This window comes from Bidens hawaiensis, unplaced genomic scaffold (assembly GCF_021521415.1).
Source record: "Bidens hawaiensis isolate Kalapana, Puna unplaced genomic scaffold, B.hawaiensis_p1.1 tig00046777_1, whole genome shotgun sequence".
NCBI classification, from domain to species: domain Eukaryota; kingdom Viridiplantae; phylum Streptophyta; class Magnoliopsida; order Asterales; family Asteraceae; genus Bidens; species Bidens hawaiensis.
The window spans coordinates 122255-142988 of NW_027505999.1; the positions used below are offsets into that span (position 1 = coordinate 122255).

The window sequence follows — 20734 nt, forward strand, 5'->3', positions numbered from 1 at the left end:
AAAACCATAAAAATCATCTTTGGTTGATGTAAATAAAATAGGCCGTCTTCCACAATCCACAGCCGCACAAACACCGGAACCGCCTTCTCGTGGAACTGCACCGCCACACAAACCCAAGATGAGAAGGAGATTTAGCTTTTTTCGTTTATAGGTTTTGCCTATCGATTGGTGGATAACGGTGGCGCCGTCATGATGTTGTGAAGCTTGCCATTTAGATAGAGATCAATGATTACCCACGCCAGTCGTATATAAATGTTCGTTTTGTGTCTTTCTTTATTCAATCGTTTGATCTATTCTTTGCTTGGTTTATTGCTACCTATAAATTGGATCTTACAACTCTTTTATTCTTTCTTGATGTTTTTTTCTTATAAATGCAGGTTGGTGTTGATGGCTTTTGTGTTGGCTAAAGGTGCGTTGCAACTTGTAACATTGTTTTCGATTTCCTTTTCAAATTTATTGCTTCTATAATACTATATCAAATGATTAATCGCAATACTTCTTTCATGTTTCTACAGGTAATTGTTGATAACAAAAAGATTTATGATGGTCTGATGACTTTTTGGTGAATACTAGCTATGGAAATTAAATTTAAGAAGACAAGATACTTTGTTTATTAGCATAGGATATGGTTTTTTACTAGACATACTTGTAACTTTGTATGATTTCTCTATGTAAATTTTGTATTTGTCAAGAGTCTAGATATACATGAGTCGTTTGAGGTTTATACTGTGGCTTATTTGCACTATATTATTGTAAATGTTTATACATAAACAAATTTGTACTAAAACATCTATATTTAGTTTTACACATTGAAATCAATGTCCACACATCAACCACCTTTACATCATCATTATCATCATCGTACTCAGTATATCCCACCAATAGCAAAGCTATAGTAGGGTCTGAGGAGGGTAAGATGTAGACAGCCTTACCTCTACCCCATAAGGATAGAGAGGCTGCTTCCGGTGAGACCCCCGGCTCGATAGTAGTTTTGCATCAAGCCTTGGACATAAGGCACACAGCACTCAATCATCGGGACACCGGCTGATCGGTGCATGTACCCTTGTCTTTCGGCTATCAACGCCACTACATGATGCCTGATTAACCGTTCGTCACTTTTAACGTTATTTTCACGAGATTAGTAAAATAACGTCAAAATTAGTGCAATTTCACTTTTGCCCACCCGAGGGTTCACACATATATACATCATATGTGCGCACCACAAGTAGGGCTAATCAACCACCTTTACCAAACATATTATTACATTTACCAACACATATTTATGACACATGTCAGCAATAATTTGTAAAGACATGCCATGTCATTGTTATAGTCCACGTCATTTGGCATGTCATCTGCCAAGTTAGCTTCAACCCAACAAATTGTTATACCTCTAACCACACATATTAATCAGTTTTAGCCACACATATATCTGTAGGTATAACGTGCTATTTACCTACACATAATAAATGTGTGGGTGATGATCTATCTCAACAGTCCTGAGGCAACACATCATGATACTTAATTTATGTGTAAGTAAAGAAAATTACAAACACATAATACGCTTTCACCAACACATACTATGTGTGAGTAATGACCCAAATTTCTTGTAGTGGCGGGCCATCCTCATCACCCGCATGAAACAAAAAGGGCACGCATCATAGAAGTGCAAACTGATACAAGGGGTAAAAGGTTACTCGCGTATGCGAAGGTCTCCCAAACGTGGAATGATGAGATACTTACATCAACAAAGCAACTGTAACTAATTTCATTGTAGAAAAACAATTAAAATATTCCTTTGTGAAAAACACGTGGCACGGTAGCCAATCAGAGGAGAACAGCTGGATGGTTTGTTACAACCGTGCACATGCCTAGCTGTCATCTCCTATCAAATGTTGCCACGTGTACAGTCGGTTAGAAAGTATATCTTCTAGAAAAGGACAGTTATACCAATAATATTTCTTTAACCACCGGCTATAGATACTCACTTCACCATCAATAGGTATTCATTCAAACTTCACATATTACATCAATCACTTAAGTATTTTCTCTCTTTACAAGAACTGTACCTACTCTTACGCCGGGGGTGGTTACGAGAAGACTCCCACTCTTGTCCTTCCCGTAGCGAGTTCACAGTGTTCTGTTTTGCAGGTTTCCGTCATCAGAACTGTACTTATTCTCACGCCGGAGGGTGGTTACGGGAAGACCCCCACTTTTGTCCTTCCCGTAGCGAGTTCACGGTGTTCTGTTTTGTAGGTTGCCGTCATCAGAATTGTTAGATCCACACTCTTGTTAACCTAGTTATTATACCTTAATCCATACCCGGTGGAATCATCGGTCTAACCTAATCGGGTTTAGATTCTTGCTTCTTCATCTAGCATGAGTAGTACCATGTGTACTAAAATTTTAAAAGTGAACGTGCTATACTAAACAAATTAACAAGTTCACCCATATAAGGAAGGTCTATTATTAATCAATAAGAACGAGTCTTCTTCAGTTCTCTCCATATCATTGAAGCTTGACATCTTTTTTCTATTAAACTTCTTGTTGTTTCGGCATTTACATAAAGTCCAAAATGTTCGTAAGAAAAACGAACATGATAATCTTGTTAGACTGTGTGTAGTAAGTTAATAAACCAAAAATGTGCAAGCGTAAATTGTCACGTAGGCATTAGGGTTTTTAACTAAACCAAATTTTCGTAAGGGATTAACTAAACACATAATTAAATTTCAATCCTTGTATTAATTTTACAAAAATTGGAAACAATTTTTGATTGGTTATATTGTAATTCGGACCCCACGCCCAAGCCCTCAAGCCCGTAAATGGCTTACCGAGAAGGAGGGCGTGAAGTCCATTTGGCGCCCCTCAGATTGTGCTAGTAATCGGTTGGCACTGCCTTGGTTGTGATGTGGAGGTCCATTGGCACCTACGTCTAGTCTTATTTTCGCTTCTAAGTGTCTTGGCTTCACATGCATAAACACTTGTCTTATACCAATGGAAAGGACATTTGATCCAAATCAAAAATTGCCATGAGAAGTTACAAGACTAATTTAAAGGGTGTTTGGGACTGCTTATTTTAGTCTACTTATAACTTATTGAAAAGTAATAAGATGTTTGGGTTTGCTTTTGATGTAAGAGTGATAAATTAATAAAGTACATTTTTATAACTTATTAACTTAATAAAAAGTTATAAGAAATTTTTATAAGGAATCCAAACACCCCCTTATCTCATCTTGTATCAAGGTGTGTAGGCATTTTTCTACAAATGAAATGTCAATGCATATTGTATGATTTTGGTGTTAACTTTGTTTTTGCTTCAAATGTCTGTATGAGGATTATGTCTGCGGGCACGCATACATAAGTTTCTGAAGACAGTTTGTTTAAAAAAATGAAAAAGATCTGAAAACTGCTTATATGGTCTTAAATAATAAGCTAATATCCATCATCTTCACACTTCTTATCTTACCAACATCCAATGTCCACCACCACCACCACCCACCGTCCATCGCCGACACCACCACCCACCACCCACCGTCCACCGTCGCCACCACCACCGTCAACCACCCACCACCACCCACCTTCCGCCACCACCACCGTCAACCACCCACCGCCACCACCCACCGTTGACCACAACCCACTACCACCACCCACTTTCTGCAACCACCCCCACCACCGGTCAGCACCACCGCCACCAACCGTCGGCCACAACCACCGTCCACCGCCATCACCACAGTCCACCACCCACCACCACCGTCCATCACCACCACTACCCACCATCGGCCACCATCATCGTCCACTACCACCGTCCATCACCACCATTCACCGCCTATCACAATCGTCTACCACCGATCGTCAACCACCAATCGTCAACAACCACCCACTTCCATAGTCCGTACACCACCAACAATTATTTTAGAAGTCTGCAAACGTTACATGACTTTTATCTATTGTGATATATATGATAATTAACTAATTTTCAGCTTATGCAGACGATATCAAGTTTATAAAACAAACAGTATTATATTTTCAGATTGCAGACCTGTAGGCCACATCTTCAGTTACAGACATAATGTCAGATGAAATCAGATTGCAGACAGTTTTTGTCTTAAAAAACAAACAGCATCTAGTGTTATTTTTACAAATTTCATTTATACATAAAAAAAAGTATAGTTTATTTGTTGATGATATTAACCAACTAGGTTAAAAACTTTGATATACCAAATTATGTTTCATGTATTCATTAAAACTTTGATATACCAAATTAACTACGGAGTAGATTACATTAAAGACTTTTCTTCGATCATAAAACCAAAATATATATTTTATTTGTTAACAATAAACATTTCTATTATTTGTTTTTTCAATTTCAATTTCGGGTTGCATGCATGTGATTTAACACAGTATGAATACATGTGTTAATTGTTATTAGCTTGGGTGTGGCAGTTGGGTTGGTGGTATGTTCGATTTGTGAAGATGAAGTAGGGTCACAGAACACTTACTTGGGTCATGTCAATTTGCGCAATCTATCTGGAGCATTATTGCTACTTGGTGTAAGGTGTCGTCTGTCTTCGCCTTTTTAACTTGTGATTTGTTGGAATTATATAAGTATTCTTTATTACCGAAAAGGAGCACGAAGGTGTTTCATGCGGTTTGCTTGACAACAATTTGATGTATCTGGAAAATGAGGAATTTAGTGGGGTTCGAAAGTAAACCGATATCGCTAAGTAACGTGATTGATGATTTAAAAGCACTAAGATTTTTTGTGAATAAAGAACATGTCCAGGTAGCCTGCTGGACTTGACGTGGAAAAAATAGTATACGTTTAATTTTTAATAAAGCACTAAGTTTCTTGGTGTTGTCATTATCGTGATATTTGATTGTATGAGTGGACTCGAAGATTCTAGTATGTTGCTAGTTTTGCGTTATTTATGTGAATAATAATAGTAACAATACCCTAGAACATTCATTTCATCATACATACACGTGTTTGCTATATGCTATATGCCACTCACAATCTAGCATCATCATATTTGACTACATTGACGGTGGGTTCATTCCAAAGCCTTATTAAAGTCAACTCTGCCGCTCATATATTCTGAGACTCAACAATCTAACAGTTTAGCACACAAATGGAACAAGTGATCAAGAACACACAGATTGTTTTGAAAGATTACGTTAATAATGGGTTCCCTAAGGAATCCGACATGATCCTCAATACTTCTGCCACCACTAACCTCAAGCTTACACAAGGCTCTACTGCAGTTCTTGTTAAAAACCTTTATCTGTCATGTGATCCTTACATGCGCATCCGGATGACCGAATCCGGAGGCGGTGCCTTTAAACCCTTCACACCTGGTTCGGTCAGTAACTTCATCTTCATATGTTTTCTGATTTATTTTCTAATAAAAATTTAGCACAAAACAGTTATACAACATAGAATATTATAACACAATTTTCATATGTTTTTAGTTGTCATTTTTTATGTACTGATTTTTTTTTGCTGGAATAGGTGATTTAAAGAAAAAAAAAATAAAGTGGTTTAAGGTGGTCTAGTATAATTTGAATGGTTTTAGGTAATTTGCTATCTCCTGTAATCAGATTATTACCTGTACAGGGTCGTCCATGTGGAATCCGCTTCTCAAATAGCAGATTACGCAAAGTCCTTTTACCGACATTTACCATTAGAGTTTTTTTTGCGTAATCCACTATTTGAGATAGCAAATTCCACATGGACAACACTTGCGGAACAAATGGATGACGTGGATGGCCACGTGGAAAGTAAGCTGGCGTGTCAAATTACCTTACACCACTTAATTTCTTGTACCCAAAACCATTTTTCTTTTTTGTTAAATCACCTAATCCAGCAAAAATTCCCAGTTATAGATATAAAAATGCCCGAGTTTATGATGCAATCTTTAAAAGTGCTCATTTTTAACATACATGCCTCCAATATTTTTATGTAATTAATCTTTACCGGCTTGCAGCCTATAGAAGGATATGTAGTAGCTAAAGTTATTGATTCCGGTCATTCAAACTTCAAGAAAGGTGACCTAATTTGGGGAGAGGCTAGATGGGAGGAATACAGCATTATCGATGCACCCGAGACTCTATTCAAGATTCAACATACTGATGTGCCTCTATCTTATTATGCAGGAATTCTTGGTATGTTATTTGTGTGCTCACGCTTAAAATTAGACGTTTTATTTTATTACAACTCAAATGTTGATGTATGTGTATAGTTTTTAGATGAGTGTACTTTTTGTGTTTATGTTCTGTTTTTTATATATATATACTTTTGGGTTATTATGTAGGTATGGCCGGTATGACTGCTTATGTTGGTTTCTACGAGACTTGCGCTCCAAAGAAAGGAGAGTATGTCTTTGTTTCAGCAGCTGCGGGTGCAGTTGGTCAGCTTGTTGGGCAGTTTGCAAAGTTGTCGGGATGTTTTGTTGTGGGGAGTGCGGGTACAAAAGAAAAGGTTGGTTTTCTGATACTCTTATCATAGTATTGCCTCGTATGATTGCTAATTCCTTGCTACTTGTTACATAAATGTGTATAAGGTTGACCTGTTGAAGAATAAATATGGATTTGATGAGGCTTTTAACTACAAGGAAGAACAAGATCTAAATGTGGCTTTGAAAAGGTTAGTTTTTTTCGGTACATGTTTAGTCAAATTAACGACAATTTGAAAATACCTAGTAAGATTATTTTTTTTATATTATTGTTTTATACAACAATGCCAGGTACTTCCCCAACGGCATTGATATTTACTTTGAGAACGTCGGTGGGAAGATGTTGGAGGCGGTACTCTCAAACATGAGAATAAATGGTCGGATTGCAGCTTGCGGGATGATTTCATAATACAATCTAGAGCAAGGGGAAGGGGTGTGCAACCTGTTTTCGTTTGTAGCAAAACGTTTGCGCATGCAAGGTTTCATCGTGGGTGATCACTATCACTTGTATCCAAAGTACACGGAAATGGTTATACCTTTGATTAAACAAGGAAAGATTTGCTACATAGAAGACGTTACGGAAGGGCTCGAGAATATGCACCTGCGGCTTTGGTTGGGCTGTTTCAGGCAAAAATGTTGGGAAGCAGGTGGTGGTTGTAGCTCGTGAATGAGTCCATGTATTTAGGCTTTAACTACTATATGGTTGTGGTGTTTTAAATACCGAACAAACTGTGATACACTGAATCACTGATACTATTATAATATATGTGTTAGCTTTTACATACTGCAAAATCATAAATAAATCTTTACATATAATGGGCTACAATAAAAATTTTGATTAACTTATATCAAAATAGAAGTTAATTATTTTGTAAGAATAATATATGTGTTAGCTTTCACATACTGTGAAATCATATATAAACTTTTACATATAATGGGCTACAACTTTATATAATGTTTTTTAAAAATTTAATTGTTATTAAAAATAAAAAGACAAAAAATAATGTCAGAAGTGGGATTTGATCCCACGCCCTCTCTCGAAGACCAGAACTTGAGTCTGGCGCCTTAGACCACTCGACCATCCTGACTTTTTGTTATTAATTTGTTTTGTTAGCATTTAATTTATCTTTAAATGCAGTAAAATGCATTTAGAAAACTATAGTTAAATCTTTTACATTATTTGATTTTTATTGGTAAAGCATAAGTTTTTCCCACTTCAATATAATTCTACATCAACTGCAGATACAAATTGTAAAGCTCATCACATATCACTTCTTTGTACTGCTTAGTGTCCGATTGCATAAACATCGCATTAGCATTACGATCAAAAAGGTGATCGGGATTCGTGTTTATGTGAGAATTGATAACGAACATTTTGATGTGGTTCCCACCGATAATCGATTAGCCAAAGAAATAAGAAGGAAACCAGACTAGAAAATAGAGAGATAACAATACTTAATTCATATATTCATTCATAATCAATTCAAAGAACTAAATTGCCTTATAAAGACTTACAAAAGAAAGAGAACAACTTCCATGACCATACTAACCAACCCACTACTTAATAACTAACATGTCCACTACCTTAAATTAAGTAAAAACAAATAAAAGATAAACAATAATTAAAATATTAAACTCCATGCACGTAAATGATTTTATGGCACATATCACATTTGAATGCATCGAAGGTTAAGGAAATATATATTTAAGTATTAACACTGTTTAGAGGAGACTGAAGTAGGTAATGCTCCTTATTAGGACTAGTTCACCAACGATCAATAAGATGAAAATAAATATAACTAGGATGGATCATAGATGAATATTAAATTTATATACTCTTTCTATATGCACTAGTTAGTACGTATGTGTAAAAGCCTTAGGTATATGCATCCTTAATTATTCGATTCGACTGTGAATAAGCCCTTCAAGATATGCTAATTCAAAGATGGTATTTGCAGCAACAGACCCGAAGCCCATTATGGTAAACTGGGGGGGGGGGGGGGGGGAACTAACGGGGTAATTATGGAAAGTTATTGAAAACGGCTCATTGATTTTAAGTACAAGGTTAGGGGATTTTTGGTGAAAATTTTAAGTAAAAATGATAAAACAAAACCTTTGGTTCATTGTCTTTAGGGGTGTGCAGGAAACCGAAAAAACACCGCCACTTTGATTTTATGTTTTTGTAGAAGCTGAACCGAATTCCTAATTTTTTTATTTTTTTATTTTTTTATTTTCATTTAAGTAATTTATAAGAATTTAGTAAATATGTAACTCAAATATTTTTGGTGCATTAGTTAACAATTATAAATTTATTTATACCTAAATTTATTATTTTCGGTTAACCTTTTTTTCAGTCTAAACTTCTCAAGCTCAAATGAAAAACCCCGTGAAACCGAAACCAAAATAAAAACTGAAAAACCTAAAACTGAACGGTTTCAAAATATCTAAAAACAAAATTTTGGTTTTCAGTTGGTGTAAGCTAAAAATCGCACCAAAACACATCACGCACACAATTGATTGTCTGTGTCCATTTGAGCTTTGGAGTTTGGAGAAGGTTGTATCCATTAAATAGTAGACAAAAAAAAATTTGGGCTTCCAGGGTCCAGCACAGTCCACTATATTGATCACTATTTGTATTTTATTATTTTAATTAAATCAAATACAAATAAAATTAATATATTAATTGTATGAATCAAATAATATAATTATATAAACATAGTGTAATTATAGTGTAGTGAAATTTCATTACTATGTAATAAATAATTACACTATGCTTATACATAATTATACTACTTGATTCGAACAGTAAGCACGTTTTTTTAGTTTGTCAGTTAACTTTCCCTTAATATGCTATACAAGTCATTTATTATTGATAATATACTTTATATAATTTATTGAGTAACTTCATATTTTAACAGCTTTGTGCATAACGAAACTAGCGAAAGCTAGTCAACAAAAAAAAAAGAGCAATTATTGAGTAATTAAATATATATTGATGCCTTTGTATAGGTGGGTCGGCTCGCACATTGGCCAATTTTATTACTCATTAATATAAGGCCAAGAAAAATTTTCTACATTTAATACTTTGCACGACACAATAAATTTCACATGGCTAACAGCTTGTTTATAAAACCTTTAATAAATCTAAGAATTATAAATCTTTTCTTATTGTCTTTTGATTGGTTAACATTATCAAAGCAAAAAAAGGCTATCTAGCAAGTATTACTAACTAATACAATGTTAAGCCCGGGGTTTTAGGCCCACATTTATTAGTTTCAACAGTTTTGTCTTTCATAAAAACTTAAAAGCCAAAATATTTAGGGATAATTCTCAAAATAATTCAAAAAAAAATGATCCTAAATGGGTCCACATTCCCAAACTAACCCATGAAATATGTACTGACCAGACACTTTGGGAAAATAAACGACTGGATTTGTAATCCGATCAAAATGTGACATGTGTAAAAGATTTGACACATCAGACGAGATTTTAAAAAATCTCGTCTGTTCCGACCATATTTTAAAGTTAACTCACTTTTTAAAAAACAATCTATCCAGACGGTTTTTTTATGTTTCTTGTCTGGTCCGTTCAAATTATTATTAATCCTAACTTCTTCTTCATCTTCATCTTCATCTTCTTCATGTTTTATCTTCATCTTCATCATTTTCTTCTTCATCTTCATCTTCTTCGGCACCCTCAACCTCACCACCGTCTGACACCACCTCACCGCCACCCGACACCACATCAACGCCACCCGTTGCTGCCGCAACACCACCGCCAACCACCAATTCCCCACCTTCGGCAGCCATTTTTATGGTGTTTGTTTCAGGTAGGATATCTTTAACCATTTTTATTATTATTGTTATTATGGTGTTTGTTTCAGGTAGGATATCTTTTTAAGTTTTTTGGTTGGCGGTGGTGATGTGGTAAGGTGGTGTTAGAAGGTAGGGAACTGGTGGTTGGCGGTAGTGATGCGGCGGCGACGGATGGCGGTGAGGTGGTGTCGGGTGGCGGTGAGGTGGTGTTAGACGGTAACGGGTTAGTTTGGGAATGTGAACCCATTTAGAATCATTTTTTTTTCTCTATTTTGTTTTGGATCATTTTGAGAATTATCCCAAATATTGAAATACAAAACCAAATTAAACCCAGTATATATGAAAACAGAAACACACACGGTTTTCAAATAACCTAGAACCGAATTTTGTTTTAGCCCAAAACCACCCATCGCACTTCACACCCCTAAATCCTAATTAGAAGCATGCCATTAGTTTTAAAAAATGATTTAATTGTTAGTTTTTAATATTTTAAATGCTTAAATAAACAGATAATCCCCATTGTGTGATCACCACATGGTCCACAATATGTTCGTATGCGTGTGGTCAACAAAAAAGAACTCATATGTCGTCCTTGTACGTGGGTGGTCAACAAATAAAAAGGAAAACAAATATAATCTAATTTATAATTTAACAATAACGAAAAACCTTTCTTTAAAAACTAAATCAGCAAATGTTACATTGAGGACAATGGGGGTGATGGTCGAATAGAAAAAAAAACAAAGTCTTTAACATTTGGATTTAAAAGAATGTATTGAGTTCAAATCACACAAAAGAAAATTTACGGTTCAAAATAAATTTACAAGAGTTCGTTTATTGTATTTGTGAGACTTTCAATATTAAGAGAAAGCATCCGGAATACAAAGACGTTTAAAGTACAAAACCTTTTGCGTTATAATTACACACAAATTAAGTATATAATTAAAAACATATATAAGTAATATTTACACATTAAGTAATTAATAACATATTAAAGTTAACCAATTGCGCACAAAATTACACGATATGAAAAAATAATTACGCAACTTATAAAATAATCACGCAGTCTATATTTAAGCGTTAATCATTCTTTCTACAATTAAGCATAACTATTAACTAAAATACTGATATCACAAAAAAAAAAAACAAAGTTATTATTATTAATTAAAATCAAAGTTCGTAAACAATATAACTTTACACAAATTTCAAATCAAGCCACCAACGTACCAAACCCTAACCAACAAAATACCGTACCAGAAAACCAGATCTGCTGACGTCAGATCACCTCCGGCGACGGCCATCGGAGTACTGCGAGAGCGGAACAACCTCCGCCAACGGTGTAGACAGCGGTGTAGGAAGCGGCGAGTTTCGACAAACCGGACACGATGCATTAAGCTTCAACCATGCATCAACACACGTCAAATGAAACCAGTGCTTACAATCCGGCAACATCCTCATCATCTCGGCTTCTCGGTACTCGCACAAACAGATCGCACACATCGAATCAATCGTCTTCGATGTTTTGATCTTGGAGTATGGAAATTTAGGGTAGGAGTTGATCACAGACTGATCAAGTCCCACCACGACGTTTTGATTTTCGTTGGCCGTGTCCTGGTCAACGAAAATTATCGTCGGGAGGATAACGCCGTTATCAGAACCAGAACTTGCGCCAGAGTTTCCAGTTCTGGTTCTGGTAACGTCGCTATCAGGGTTTTGGACCCTATGAGTGTGACGGTGACGTAAGCAGATGTAGGAAGCCAGGAGGAGAGAGGAGAAGAGGACGAGGAAGCCGAAGGCGATGGCGATGGCGTAGCCGAGGCCGAGGTTGGTTATGTAGTAATGGGCGGCGTTGGGGATTGGAGATGGTGGTGTTGGTGGTGGGAATTGGATGGTGGTGGACATGGTGGTGAATAGTGGTGGTTGTCCATTTGTAGATGGGAAGAATGGAGGTTAGATGATGAAGGGTGAGAGTTTTAGTTTAAGTGGTTGAGCTGTAGCATTAAATGACTGTTGAACAAGTTAGAGATGTGTCATTAATGGCTATCGATCACCATCGCCATTGAAAGGATAAACAAACCTAACCGGAAAGCTAACCATATTTTACACCCTTTGTTTGGTATTAATAGCGTTTTGAACTACCCTTAATATATTATTATAACGCTAGCTAGTACAGGTCTAACTCAGTCAAGAATATCATCGAGAAAACTCATCACTATAAGGAAAATCTATAGGGTCAGGTTTCAAATTTGAGATGATAAGTTTTTAAGCCTTAACCATTATTATTATGTCATTTGGATGAGGCCAACCAGGATCTAATGTCTTACTCCCTCCGCTCTGGTCTCTTAGTTTGAAAATTACAAAGTTTAAGGTAGATTAAATTATTGTTTTCTTGTTTACCAAATGACAATAATGCCTTTGAAAATTGGGTTCATAAATATTGTTTATTAATGATAGTTTTGTGTGTTTAAGGGTAAACTTAGAAATTGACTAATGAATTTTGAAAGTGGATATTTGTAATGGGACAAATAAAAAAGAAAATATGTACACTTTTAATTGGACGGAGAGAGTAATATTCATGTAAAAAGGATTTTTATAGAGAAATTTTTGTGCAAGTATGTTTTATAGGTGAAGTATTGAAGTTTAGGTAGGGGGTCCAAGGACAAAAGGAGGAACATGCAACTAAAAATATTTATGGTTTAATATTGATACGGAAGATGACACATAAAAATGAAAGGTTTGTTTGTATGTGAAAATTGTCAACAAGACAATTAGTTTTGCCCGCATGTCAAGGCCGACATCGTCCACCTATGTATATGCTTAATATGTATCTCCATCTATAAAAAAAATGATTTTTCTATTTAAAAAAATCTCTGATTTTTGTTTGATCTTTCATATATTATTCTGATATTCTCCATCGATCTCTAGATTTATACTTTTATTTTATTATTTTTTTCCTTTCTTGATGCGCGATATACTTTGAGATACAGTTTTTAAATTTTAGATTTTATGAATATTGAATCTCTCCATAGATAAAGAATTATTATACTAAATGTTTTTATATTTTAGAAATAAAGATGGTGATAGAAAAAAGAAAATCAGTAATCATATTCACAATAATAGTAATAATTAATAAATTGTATTTTCTAAATGAATAACCAGTGTTAGACGAGTTATATCAAACACATGATTTCAATTACAAATATGTGTATTATACACATTCATTAATTAAATGTATTAGTCCTTTTATTTTGTAGAAACCGGGTGTTGCACAGTCTGGAAACAAGATGATTATGTATGATAAGGTGTCTTAATAACAAATAGGTTTGGTGTCATCCTCAATTTCATGAGCTATAGGGATTGCAATACTTGCTTCCCATTTTGACAAGGCCTCGAAGAGTTACCGAACTATCTGATATTTGCTATCAGACATGCACATATCATGGTGTTATTACGATTAAAAGGGGTATATACAATGCCAATTATTTATGTCACTATGGGCTTAAACCCGTGTGCAGTTTGATAACAAACTACGTATATGCCATGTCTGCGCTAGAGATGTATGCTCAACTTTACGTTGTTTCCAAACGTTGTTGTGGATATGAATAGAAAGTTATTATGAATATGGAATTTATAAATTAGTTAAAGAGACAAAATGCAATGATTTTTTGTGTGATAACTGGCAAGACATTTAGTTTGCCCGTATGTCATGGCCGTTATCATCCACACAAATAAGACCCCTTTTCATATATATGATCACATTATTTAAAAAAAATAATTATAAATAAATATTTCTATGTAAAGAATCTATTACTTTAGATAAAAGAATATAATTATGAGAATTTTAACTTTGTAAGGTATTAAGCCAAATTTATTCTAACAATAAAATTATATGATGTTGTACCCCAGGTTCATTTATTAGATCTTATAGTTGTTTGACTATAGTATAAAATAATTTAAATTGCTGCTTTAAATTCTATAAAGAAATTAAACTATTTATTGTTTACAGCTAATATATAGATTAAAATATGTAGACATATACGGATATACCACATACAACCAGACAAAAAAATAATAATTTGTTAACTAACACTCTATAGTTTGACTTTTCTCTTACATTTTTGGTCTTCAATTGATCTACTATAAATGTTGACTTTCATGGTGCAATTCATCCTCACAGTCACATGCCTCTCTATAATCGACAAAATTTTGATCCTACCACCAACTGATGTGTAGCTGCTCATGGTTAATGCTCCTGTACCCAAATCATTTTGTAAATGAGGGTCTTTTAATAGACTGTCAACGATAATATCGAGTGTAATGTTCATTCTAGCCGTGCGTCGCGCCTTCGATTGTCCTGGTGGCCCTCGTGCCTCCCCTATCACCGCCCCATGGTAGTAGAGGCTTGTTGTCGTGTTCTTGTACCTAAAAGATATTATCGTCCCATAAATGTTGACTCCATTATCAGTTTTGTAAATAGTAAATGAAAAACATGTATTAGATACTATATAATTAACATATATAAAATTATAAGAGAAAAGTTGAATGGTGTCACGTGACACTGGTCTTTACTAGTTGGGTCCGCCCCTAGCTATATATGTAACCAATATATCTAATATCAAAAAGTCGTAATGAGATTTAGAAGGCGGATAAATATTAGCACCTATTTTACCCATAAATAAAAATGAAACAATTTTTGCAAATTACCAATCAAAATACATTGCTAACCTGAAAGACGAATAATTCGGGTTTTTAACAGATATATCAGCTGTTAAAGACATGTTGGTCCCTGGTCCTGGTACTGGTACAGTGCCATTAACAAAACCAAGATTGTCAACCGTAACACCATTCATCTTGATCTCGGGTTCTTTAACCTTAAAGATTGTGAAAATCAAGGTCACAATCACCACGACCACGATTATTATCGCAGCAACCAAGCAACTACACCACTTGATGTATTTCCTTCTACGGGTTGTTTTCTTTAAGACGGTCTCTTCGTCTCTGCTATTGCTATGGTGGTGATCCGTGGCTGGAGCTAGTGGTCTAACCTGTTCTTTTTCCATCATGTTAAAATTTGTAGAGGTGTGTGGGAATTGGTTTAGAGTTTTGGACTTTTGGGGTTTATGAGTTATGTTATGTTGCTTTATACTTGTACAACCTTCATTTATTGTTTTGACTTTTAAGAGTCATGTTATATGAATCTTTTGAAAAAACAATGAAAAATTTGTGTCTATATTAGCTGGTATAATAAGTATGATACGCAGATGTGAAACCATGACATAAACAATATAAGCATGAAGTTCTATGTTCTAAAGATGAACAAAAATACATATACCAGCCCTTGAGCTTCAGCTAAGACACGGGACATTAACGTAGATAATACCAGAAGGATATATTCGTATTACAAAAGATATAATTTATCCCTGGTTAAAAACTATCATATATTATACGAGTTGAATAAAATAAATATTAAATAGTTAGTAACGAAAAATTAAAACAATTTGAATAAAAACAGATATGCATCATGGAGTTTTAAAGATGATTTTGATTTTTGTTTAGTATTTACCAATTTGCAAGTCAACAAGGTGGACCAAACGACATTAATAACATTAGTTGAATAATTTCAGAAAACTTTCCACATGTAGACATTAGATAAACGAACACTAGTTAGTGGTGATGGTGGTGTGTAGAAGTCGTTCACATTAATATCGTACTTAGTTTTTTTTCTATTTATAATATTATTTATATTTATATACGGGTATATACGTGTCTAGAATGAAAATTTTTTTTAAATAAAATTAATGATAAATCAATCAAATCATTATACACGAGTTTTGACAATCTTAACACTTTGCCGGTGGTTTTAGGGAAGCCCGACATGGAACTAGAGGAAGTAAGCAAAAATAGTTGTTGTAAGAACACATACAACAACTATTCACACAACTAATAAACAGGAAGTTTATTATACTCCAACTAAGAATAAAGTGTACGATTAAATAATCCGTTAATATAAGTGCGTATTATATGAAAAAAAAACACATCATCATATGAAATGTTTTATTTGTCATTGTTGATTCTAATTGTAATTTGTAAGGAGCATATGACCGTTAACCAAAATCATTAAAGACGAATTAAATATGGTGGTTGTGTCTTTGTTAGTCCTTGGTGATGTGTAACGAAATGTGGCCCAATACTCTTGACCTTTGACTGTATACATTATGATTTGAGTAGCCAATTTAATTACCAATAATTCATCATATGAATTAAATTATAGATGGGCGTATGGGGCAAATTCGGATAACCCAATCGGGTCGGTGTTTTGGAAACACCAGACCATGCACATCGGGAGAAATAATCGGGGTCAAAAAATTGAAGTATACTCGACGATAATGAGTGTTTTGTGTAGAAAAGTGAGCCTCTTTCATTTTTACGCGAGATCCCGTTCTGTTTATAATAATTTGGTTTTTATATTTCGTAGAGAGGAAAATTCTTTGAATATAGCAAGTGTTTCATACTAATTCAATGGTAATTTGAAGCAACTTTTAATGGTATTCGAATAATGTAACATGGAAATTTTTTTCGTCGTTTGGCATGAGTGTCACTCGTTGACTAGGCAACGAGAAATAAGAGTACTCATGACGAATACTTACTCACACTTTATAAGGTGTATCAATATTTATTCTTAATTTTGTTTAATCTTTGGTAAATCATGTTCGCGCAAAATGATTCAGTGACACTTCAAATATCTATTCGAACCTTAATCGTTTTGTGACCTTAGTATCTACCCAAGTGCCTATAATTAAAGATCATATTTTTTAAAGGCACTTAAAAATCATCTGCCTTTCAAATTAAAAAATGCAATGTGTAACTAGAGGCGGTGTTTTAAAAATCGCTTGTCGTTAGTCGGGCGGTGAGATGGGTACTAGCGATTAATCAGGATTAATCGGATCGGACTTTAATGTATGATTTTCAGTTTTATATATACACGCACACATTATTATATTTAATTTTCTATTTTATACATACACAAATCATTTTGAAACCTATTTCCTAGAAAAATAATTCTAACCGATAGAAACCGGTTTGGATTGGATAGGGACCGATATAAGTGAAACCTGTTTAAGAAACCTATCACTTTTCTGTGAATTCACGCTCTCATCTCTCAAAACTCAAAAACAATCTCTAGTAATTGTGGTCAATTACAATCTTCCGTTTCAGCGAACTTGAAAGTTGGCTTGGACAGGACGATGCTTGAAAACATACTTCGACAACGTGAAATGGATACCCTTACAGCCTTACTTCACCCCTCTAAAAGATAATTTCCATAAAAATTAATAACAAATACCTGTTGTGGGTCTTGTTATCGGCTATCGGGCTCAATATTGTGTCTTTGGTCACTTTTGGTGCACTTATGTCACTCATATGGGCTCGTTATTATTGTTAATGGGCTTAGATATTTGTATACAGCTAAAGAGCCACTTACTCACGTGTGTCTGAGATTAGAGGTGTAAAAAAACCTGTACCTGGGACCGGTCCCGAAATAAAAACCTGGAATCGGTTTTTTCTAAAACCCGGGTTTTTAATACCCAAACCCGTACCCGACCCTACCCGTAGGGTAGGGATAGGGTATGCATTTCGGTACTAAAACCTAAACCCGAACCGGACCCGATTTGTACCCGGTAATACCCGAAAACCTGAACCGGGTTTTTCCAATACCCGAAACCGGGTATTTCAAATAACCGACGTATATCCGAATAATACCTTAAAAATACCCGAAAAATACCCCTAAAAAGTGGAATCTTTTAAAAAATCCAATCTATACCCGAAAAAAGTCCGAACAAACCCACATATGGTTTTTTCAATACCCGAAAATAGGGTTTTCAATTACCCGGTTTTAGAATACCCGATTCTAGACCCTATCCGAACCCGATGCATAGGGTATGTTTTTAGAGGCAATACTCGGACCCGAACCCGACCCGGGTAATACCAATACCAGATTTCCAAGACCCGATCATACCCAAACTCGGTTCTATACCCAAACCCGGGTATTTGAAAGACACGATTTGTGCACCTCTAACAGAGATTAGAGGTTGGCAAACCAGGTTTTTTCATGAACCTATACACACCTCTATTTAAGATTGTCAAAAGTAATGCAAATCTTGTTACTTTTGGACTATTTCAATCCACTGCCACCAAATTTTCACTACGTGTATGGTCCAAAATGCTCATTCGAACCTTTCGATTGGTTTGATTGATTGTTACAACTTTATAATTCACACGTCACAACTCACAAACAAACATCAAACTTCATAAGATATAATCAAACAAACTCGATATATTATTCTTACATGTCATCCTTTGAAACAAACTACACATGATCACCCTTTAAAGTAGAGTTACGTATACAACAAGTATATATCATCATAACATCACGAACATAAACGGGTATAAGTTAACATCCGAATAAACTTGATAGTGTTGGGAGCTTAATCTCACCCTTACTATTAACCGGGATATTAAAGTTACCAAAAATCGGAAGATCCACAGTCAGAATAATATTGAGCTCGTAGTCTATGTCCCAGTCCGCACCAATGTCCTTCACGAGACTAGCTAACACGTTGTGTGGCACCTTAACCCCGACATCAAGCATCGTATCGGCATTCGCCTTTAGCGACCCCGGGTCCGGTATCTTGCCTTCAGCAATCACCCTGATCATTTCAATATTCACACACTAAGTACTTTTGTGATACGAAATATGAATTTATCGAAAAATAATCATGATTTTTCGTTTCGATATTTTCCTTTTTATAAGAAAAGTTGTTTTAATCCTATTAGTTTTGTGTTATCTATGGGAATGTATATCTTTAACAATCTTAAAACCAATATTTATTTTATGTATAATTTGTTAATTTAGGGCCCTAGGGAACTAAGGGCCTAAAGCCATTAGTTTATTTCACTTATCTCGAACCACTACAGATATCTATCTGATCTAAAAATTCCGTAATCATGAAACCGGAAATTAGCTAACTGAGAAACCTTTTATGTTTACATGAATACCTAACATTCAAAAAAAAAAAAATAAAATAAAAAAATACTTAACATTCGATTAAATTTCGGTTTTACATGTAATTAAAAAAATTGAACTAATCCAAACTTGTAGATTTTCATTTTTAATCAAGTTTTAAATAATTTATAAGAATATTTAACAACGTAACCAAATATGTTAGAGCAATGAACATGAGATTGAGTTTGAAACATCTTATTGGCTTATTTGCTTTTTCAAAAAGTCAATTTAACTATTAGTTAAATGGTGTTGGGCAACCACAACAAATCCCAAATTCTGGTTTTTCAAAATGACTTTTTGAATAAACCAATAAGTCAATAAGTAGTTTTCAAACTCAATCCCATATAAGGGTGTGTTTGGGATTCCTTATTTTCCTCTCTTTATAACTTATGGTGGTTAAATAAGTCATTTTTGTGTTAACAAAGTGTTTAGGAACACATAAAGCTTTTTCCATTTCTCCTTATCAAGAAAGCCAAAATAAGGATTTTCAATAAGTTGGAGTTTGCTAACTTATTTTCTTATAGGATTAGAATAGGCATTACACCATTCCAAGTTCCATTCCCCAATTGCTAAATTATATCCATCTTGATCATTTTAATCAATAAATTAAACCAAACCAAAAAAAATAACTTATTTTTTTACGTTAATCCAAGGACTTTTTATGAAACTCCTTATTAAAAAATTATAAGGCATTTTTAACTTATCATAAAAAGGCCTTTTTATCTTAAATAAGGAATCCAAACACCCCCTAAATCATTGAAAAATTATTTTGGCCCAAAATATTTTTTTGTCAATCGTCTCCAGAATTTCAGCCCAAAAGGTAAATCCGAAAAAACGAAAACCAAAAACTAAGGTTAAGCTAAAAATTATTAAATCAACCCAAACCGACCCATTCACACCATGTAAAGATTAAAAAAAAGGTACCTATCCGCGCTTTTGAAGGTATACGAAATCTCACAAATCGGAATAGCGGTGCTATAAGGATTCGAGACGTTAACGTCGGCTTTATACGTGATACAATCGGACGCAACGTCTTTTAAATCGACATTTGTGACTTTGGCTTCCGGTTTCTCCATGTTTGTCACCTTCTCGGCCACAAACTCCTTTGCCTGATCAAGCAATCCCGCCATTTTTATACGATGGTTATAATTATGATATATTAGAAAACAACAACGTTAAGAGAGATTTTGTTTGGTCTTGAACACGAATGTGATTTATGTTTATTCGTTTGAATGGAGTTATATATATTACATGGTTGGAATAATATGTATTTGGGTTATCCGTGGGTGGGCCGTCTGATCGGGTAACACCGACACGTGTTGCTACTTTTCATAGTACAGATCTCCTCTTTATTATGATTTATGGATTTCCGCGTTACGCCACCGGCCAATATTCACTTTTTTTCGTAT

General features: G+C 34.7%; 2 protein-coding genes, 1 non-coding gene and 2 pseudogenes across 4 annotated transcripts; 1 reads left to right on the top strand and 4 right to left on the bottom strand.

Moving 5' to 3' along the window:
* Positions 1-5097: 5097 nt before the first annotated feature.
* LOC143616304 (2-alkenal reductase (NADP(+)-dependent)-like) lies at positions 5098-7232 on the top strand (annotated as a pseudogene). Its single transcript, XR_013150640.1, has 5 exons — positions 5098-5360; positions 5985-6162; positions 6312-6478; positions 6561-6643; positions 6744-7232. The product of XR_013150640.1 is annotated as a 2-alkenal reductase (NADP(+)-dependent)-like (transcript).
* A 224-nt stretch (positions 7233-7456) lies between these two features.
* TRNAL-CAA (transfer RNA leucine (anticodon CAA)) lies at positions 7457-7540 on the bottom strand. Its single transcript has one exon. It is a non-coding gene; the product is annotated as a tRNA-Leu (tRNA).
* A 3854-nt stretch (positions 7541-11394) lies between these two features.
* On the bottom strand, positions 11395-12335 carry LOC143616308 (RING-H2 finger protein ATL67 pseudogene; annotated as a pseudogene).
* Positions 12336-14244: 1909 nt separating this feature from the next.
* On the bottom strand, positions 14245-15357 carry LOC143616309 (late embryogenesis abundant protein At1g64065-like). The gene is made up of 2 exons (XM_077089178.1): positions 14990-15357; positions 14245-14686 (listed from the first exon to the last, which is right to left on the bottom strand). The coding sequence occupies exons 1-2, from the start codon at positions 15325-15327 to the stop codon at positions 14356-14358; spliced, it is 669 nt and encodes a 222-aa protein (XP_076945293.1). The 5' UTR covers positions 15328-15357; the 3' UTR covers positions 14245-14355.
* Positions 15358-18683: 3326 nt separating this feature from the next.
* LOC143616307 (late embryogenesis abundant protein Lea14-A-like) lies at positions 18684-20529 on the bottom strand. The gene is made up of 2 exons (XM_077089177.1): positions 20250-20529; positions 18684-18969 (listed from the first exon to the last, which is right to left on the bottom strand). The coding sequence occupies exons 1-2, from the start codon at positions 20453-20455 to the stop codon at positions 18714-18716; spliced, it is 462 nt and encodes a 153-aa protein (XP_076945292.1). The 5' UTR covers positions 20456-20529; the 3' UTR covers positions 18684-18713.
* Between the last annotated feature and the right edge of the window lie 205 nt (positions 20530-20734).

What these genes read in the sequence shown, in the direction of transcription:
- LOC143616309 (XM_077089178.1), bottom strand. Translation starts at nt 15,327, where the DNA reads ATGATGGAAAAAGAACAGGTTAGACCACTAGCTCCAGCCACGGATCAC. An exon ending in CCGAATTATTCGTCTTTCAG is followed by an intron (nt 14,687 to 14,989) that starts GTTAGCAATGTA and finishes AATATCTTTTAG; the next exon opens with GTACAAGAACACGACAACAA.
- LOC143616307 (XM_077089177.1), bottom strand. Translation starts at nt 20,455, where the DNA reads ATGGCGGGATTGCTTGATCAGGCAAAGGAGTTTGTGGCCGAGAAGGTG. An exon ending in ACCTTCAAAAGCGCGGATAG is followed by an intron (nt 18,970 to 20,249) that starts GTACCTTTTTTT and finishes TGAAATGATCAG; the next exon opens with GGTGATTGCTGAAGGCAAGA.